At 56.6% G+C, this 5,728-nt stretch overlaps 2 protein-coding genes across 2 annotated transcripts in view; one reads left to right on the top strand and one right to left on the bottom strand.

Moving 5' to 3' along the window:
- The window catches only part of P2RY8 (P2Y receptor family member 8), a 36,465-nt gene that overhangs the window by 29,999 nt on the left and 738 nt on the right, over positions 1–5,728 (bottom strand). The window lies entirely within an intron of this gene.
- LOC121020169 (uncharacterized) overlaps positions 4,196–5,728 on the top strand; it is a 3,425-nt gene continuing 1,892 nt past the window's right edge. The window contains exon 1 of the mRNA XM_040460091.1: positions 4,196–5,603. Coding sequence (XP_040316025.1) covers positions 4,811–5,603 — 793 coding nt within the window. The 5' untranslated portion in view covers positions 4,196–4,810. The remainder of the gene's footprint in view (positions 5,604–5,728) is intronic.

Below are 5,728 nucleotides of genomic sequence, written 5' to 3'. Positions count from 1 at the left end.
TCTATCCATCTGTCTATCCATCTATCTATCCATCTATCTACCCACCTAACCCATACATCCATCATCTATCCATCCATCCTATGTATCTATGTGTATGTATGTATGTATGTATGTATGTATCTATTTATCCATCCATCCATCCATCCATCCACCCATCCATCTGCATCTATCTATTATCTAGCTATCTATCCAACCTTATCCTGTACTAGACCTCCCATCTCTGTCTCCATTTTCCCATGGGTTCTCCTCTGTGTCTCCTCTTCTGTCTCTTACAAGGACACCTGTCATTGGATTTAAGGCCCAACCTCATCCAAGATGACCTCATCTCAGATCCTTCAGTTAACCACATCTCCAAAGACGTGGACTTCCAAATAAGGTCCACAGGCTCTGGGGAGATTATTGCATGGACATATATTTGGGGGGAAGGGGTCCACCATTCAACAGACTACACCCATTTTGCCAGGATTGTCCCCGTTTTAGACCTCCAGGTCCTGCCTGTCAGGACCTCCTGCTTCCCAGGCAAATCAAGATGGCTGGTCACTCTACACCATGTACCCAATACCTGCACAGTAAGGTCTGGCCACGTCAGGCCACCGGCAGCTGCTTTCTGTGGACACTTATTGTCTTTACTCCTTTCCTCATCATGGAGCACAGTGGTCATTGTGGACTAGGAAGCACACTCCCACCAGATACAGAATCAGCCACACCCCGCCCTCAGCTTCTAGTTCCTGTAAATAGAATCCCACACGATGTGTCCTTGTGCATCTGGCTTCTCTCCCTGAGTATCATCTTTTCAAGGTCCATCCATGGGGTAGCAGGGGTCAGAATGTCGTTCCTTTTCATGGTGGAGTCATATTCCATCGTGTGGATGAAACTCCCATGCTGTTTATCCATGTTTCCACTGATAGGTATTTGGGTTTTCCCCACTTCTTGGTGTTGTGAGTAATGCCACTATGAAGAAGTATCTGTCTGAGCGTGTTTTGAATGGTCTGGGCTACATGCTTGGGAGGGAAGAGCTGTGTCCTGCAGTTACTCTGTTCATACAAGGACCTGTCATCGGGCGTCCCACCCAGGTGCATGAGGTATCACAGCAGAAGTGGTCAGAGAGCCGGGGGATGGCATGGGGTCCCTGGCCTCCTGCTAGGTGAGTGCACAGAAGATGGGGTGGGGTGTGGGGTGCTCACCTTGTGGACAGGTGAGAATGGCAGCCTTAGGCAGGGGCTGGGTTGTGCTTGGAGGGTGTTGAAGCCTGACCTTCAGGGAGGCGGGACCTACAAGGACAGCCCTGACCACGCCATGCCAACATCACTCGTCACGTGGAGGGCGGCACCAGGCAGGGGGCTGAGGAGCCACCCAGCCCCTGCCCCCAAGTGCCCTATGGGAAGGCCCAGGGCACGTGACCTGGGCTTGCTGCTACGCCTCCCGGAGCCTCGGGATGAGTAGAAAGCTCTAAGGAAGTTGTGTGATGTGCTGAGCGAAATGGAAACTAGTGTCAGTAGGAAAGAGGATCTGAGGAGAATTCTTGTGTTGGGCTGGGACACAGGTCAGATGCTGTGAGTTGGGTCATTCTGCCGGAGCACACGTGGCCTGTTGACATTCTTGGGAAAGTGCACTCAGCGGGTCCCTGGGACCCCAGTGAGATCCCTGAATGTGGATGACGGGGCCACGATCCTCGGCATGTGTCTCCAATAAGCCCTCTGTTCCCAAAATGTCCTTGTCCCTAAACATTTCTCTGGTCCCTGGATACTCCCTCTGGTCCCCCATCTCCTCACCCCAGCATCCGTTTTCACCAACCGCGCTGTGCACGGAGCCTGACATCAGCACTGGGGAGCCAGCGTGGAATGCACGGCATCGAATGTCACCGTGGTGACAGCATGAGCTGGGAATCAAGGTCACAGCTCAGAGGACGTTCTGCGCACTGCCCCAGGTGCAGAGGCTCGGCGTTTCCATTGTGTGCACGCCTGTTTACAAATGGCGGCCAATGTGTTTATTTAGAAGGGAGCCTTGCTCGGGGGGGAAGGAAACCAGCCAGCTGTGGTCTAGGATGGGCATCTTGTGCTGGGGTTTTCAGGAACGCCCCTTCATGGCTTCCTGTGAGCGTGACTCAGAACCTGTGCCACCCAGGGCACTGGCAGTGTGTCCTGTAGGCACTGTTTATAGCCCAGGATGAGGAAGTAAGAGCACCAGCATCTGACGGCTATTTTGTTACACTCGGTCTTTCTTATACTGACACACAAGGCACCATGTTAAAGTCAACACTGCAGTGGCTTCGACTGCATTCACCATGTTGCATAACCACCACCTCGGTGTTGCTCCAGAGCGTTTCCAACATCCCTGACACCAGTTTCTGCTCATGTGTTACAGCTGCCCTAAGAGACAGGTGCTGAGAGAGGTACTGGGATTACTTCATCGGTCCACACATACATCACCGATCCAGCTACCTATTCCTGCATCCATGCACCCATCCATGCATCCATCCATCCACCTGTCTACACATCCACCCATCCATCCATCCATCCATCCATCCACCTGTTCACCCATCTATCAGTCCATCTGTCCATCCACCCATCTGTCCATCCATCCACCCATCCACACATCCATCTGTCTGTCCATCCACACATCCACCTGTCCATCCATCCATCCATCCATCCACCCATCCATCCATCTATCTACACATCCATCCATCCATCCATCCATCCATCCACCTCTTCACCCAGCTATCAGTCCATCTGTCCATCCATCCATCCATCTTTCCATGCACCCATCCATCCATCTGTTCACCTATCCATCAGTCCATCTGTCCATCCGCCCATCCATGTATCCATCTGTCTGTCCACCCACCCACCCATCTGCCCATCCATCCATCCTTCCATCCACCCATCCATCCATTTGTTCACCCATCCATCAGTCCATCTGTCAATCTACCCATCTGTCCGTCCATCCACCCATCCACACATCCATCTGTCTGTCCATCCACCCATCCATTTGTCCATCCATCCATCCATCCATCCATCCATCCATCCATCTGTCCATCCATCCATCCATCTGTCCATCCATCCATCCATCTGTCCATCCATCCATCCATCCTTCCATCCACCCATCCATCCATTTGTTCACCCATCCATCAGACCATCTGTCCATCCATCTTTCCATCCATCCATGTATCTAACTGTCCATTCAGCCATGCACACATCATTCCATCCAACTATTGCTCCATCCATGCATCCATCTATCCACTCACCCTTGTTTCCTTCCTTCCTTCCATCTATCCACCCATTCAGCCATCAACACATTCTTTCTTCCATCCATCCATCCATCCATCCACCCATTCATCCATCTATGTATTCATCCATGCATCCATGCACCCATCCATCCACCATCCAACCATCTATCCATCTGTTCATCAATATCTATCTATCTATCTATCTATCTATCTATCTATCTATCATCTGTGTATCATCTCTCTATCACAGTAGTTCATGACCAGCAGTGAATTTGCCCCTCTTCCCAGGGGACTTTGGACATTTCTGGTTGCCCCAACTTGGGGGAGGAAATGTACTGGCATCTGATGGGTGCAGACGAGTGATACCACCCAATGCCCCTTAGAACATGACAGAATAACCCAGCCTGAATGTGAGCAGTGCCACACCAGAGAGACCATGCCCTGGCCCTGCGTATCTGACACTCGATTCTGTCCTCAACCCCCCCTTTGCCACTAGCTTCCCCTGGCCCCTCCCCCTGTCTGGGGTCCCCCATAAACAACACCAAGGTCACCCGGGGTCCCCAATATCAGCCCCACACCTGTTTGTAAGCCTCTCTGGGGGTCCAGCCGGCACCAGCTGGTGGACAAGGGCACCACGTTCAACAGACATCACTGCCCTGCCTTGGTCCATGCCTCCCTGCCTCCCAGCCATCGGGAGTCACAGGGCACCCCTCCCCTCTGTTCCAGCCCCTGTCATCTGCTGGCAACCCAGGGACTCCACCTGTGTGGTGTTCCCCACTCAGGCACCGCCCACCCCACTCACATCCCGAGCCCGGCCCACGGCCACAACCTGCTCTCTTTCCAAAGCTCAGCTCCAAAATTGCCAACCGTGTTGTAAGCTTCCACGGCTTTTGTGGGCTTGGTGCTAAAATGTCACCCTCCTGCTGGGGTCATCCCCAGCCCCGCCCAGAACACCCCACCCCCTGCATCCCTGCCCCTGATCCCACTCAAGACATCCCTGGTGCCACCTCGACCTGGCCAGTCCCACCTCTTCCTGGAAGCCATTCTGGATTTCTTCCCACCTCAAATCCTTGCAGCCTGAAGCCCAGGTCTGCATCTCGATATTTTGAGTCCCCCTCCCCCCAGAAACGCTCAGCACTGAGACCAGCACGTGACGAGGTGTTCCGCGGCCAGGCACCTGGCCAAGCAGAAAGGCCTTGGAGGCCAGAAACCTGGTGCAGTGTGCTTGGGCCACCTCCCGCGCCCCTTCCAGCCTCAGTTTCCCCACACGAAGCACAAGGGTGATGTTGGCGCAGCCCCCGACCCCCCAGCACATCTCAGAAGCGCACGCAGCTGGCACATCTGTTCGTCTCTCGCGAGAGAAGGCAGAGCCCGCGTCCCTCCGCGTGGCGGACGAGGCTCCGGACGCACACAGGTGGGGATGCCCGGCGCGGTCCCCAGGGACGTCCCCGCAGCTGCTGCCTGAACTTGGTCACAGGGTCACGATCCCCCACGGCGTTGCTGGTCCCGGGTAAGGGTTCAGAGGCTCAGTTGGCAGGCCTGGGTCACCTCCGGGGGGGGGGGGGGCGCGGGGAGGGGCCCTGGCAAATGTCCTCGCTGGGGGACACAGAGCGAGGTAGCAGGTGTGTGTTCGCTTCCTCATATCCTGCCCGCCCTCCCGGCTGCCTCCAGGGACACCGAAAGGGATGTGAAAGGGAGGCCCCCAACCGCGGTGCCGCTGGGCGGGTGGTCACACGGAGAGAAAGGAGGTTGGCCCCCCAGGGTGGGGGTCGATGGGAGGGCTCACCGGCCCGGCCAAGGGGCATCTCCAGGCGGCCCGTTGGTTTCCCAGGCGCCGCCTCATCACCAGCCGGACCTTCTTCCCCGCCCCCTTGTCGGGGGCGCGCCTCTGGCGCCGTTGGGGAGGGGGTCCCAGGTGCGCCTCGCACGGGGTCCAGCTGTCTGTCCTGCCTCCCTCGGTCAGCGCGGCTGAGCGGGGACATTGCGGGAGGCAGACACAACCACACGTGCACCGGCTGGAGGCCGACGCGCGACCTCCTGACTCCTCCCGAGGTCTGGGTCTCCGGGGTTTGGGGGCCGACGTCCGCGGGGGGCACACCCCCCGTCTCCCTGCACCAATGGCAATGCGGGCATGGAATGCCCCTGTTCCAGCAGCGAAGGGCCGGCCCCTCGCGCCCGACGCACATTCCCGGCAGGGCCGTGCGTGGGACCGTGCTGGGGGGCCGACGGGGGTGCGGTTTCCTCAGCGCCCTTGCTCCGGGCCCTGCTTCTGAACGTACACCACGACAAGGACGCCAGGAAACCTTGTTTGCTTTGGGCACCGAAGCGCGCGCTCCGGACTTCCACCTCCTCTCCGGCGAGTGTGAACCGAGCCCTGCAGGTGGGTGTTTGTGTCCAAACCGCGGTCCAGCCCGCGCCACCGGGTCGCTTCTCCACAGACGCTGCAGGGGCGGCTGTGCTCACGCTCAGAGACCCAGTTTTTTTTTTTGTTTTGTTTTGTTTTTT

This window comes from Herpailurus yagouaroundi, unplaced genomic scaffold, assembly GCF_014898765.1.
Source record: "Herpailurus yagouaroundi ecotype Mexico unplaced genomic scaffold, PumYag 248, whole genome shotgun sequence".
Taxonomy (NCBI): domain Eukaryota; kingdom Metazoa; phylum Chordata; class Mammalia; order Carnivora; family Felidae; genus Herpailurus; species Herpailurus yagouaroundi.
This window is presented reverse-complemented; position numbering and strand designations above follow the sequence as displayed.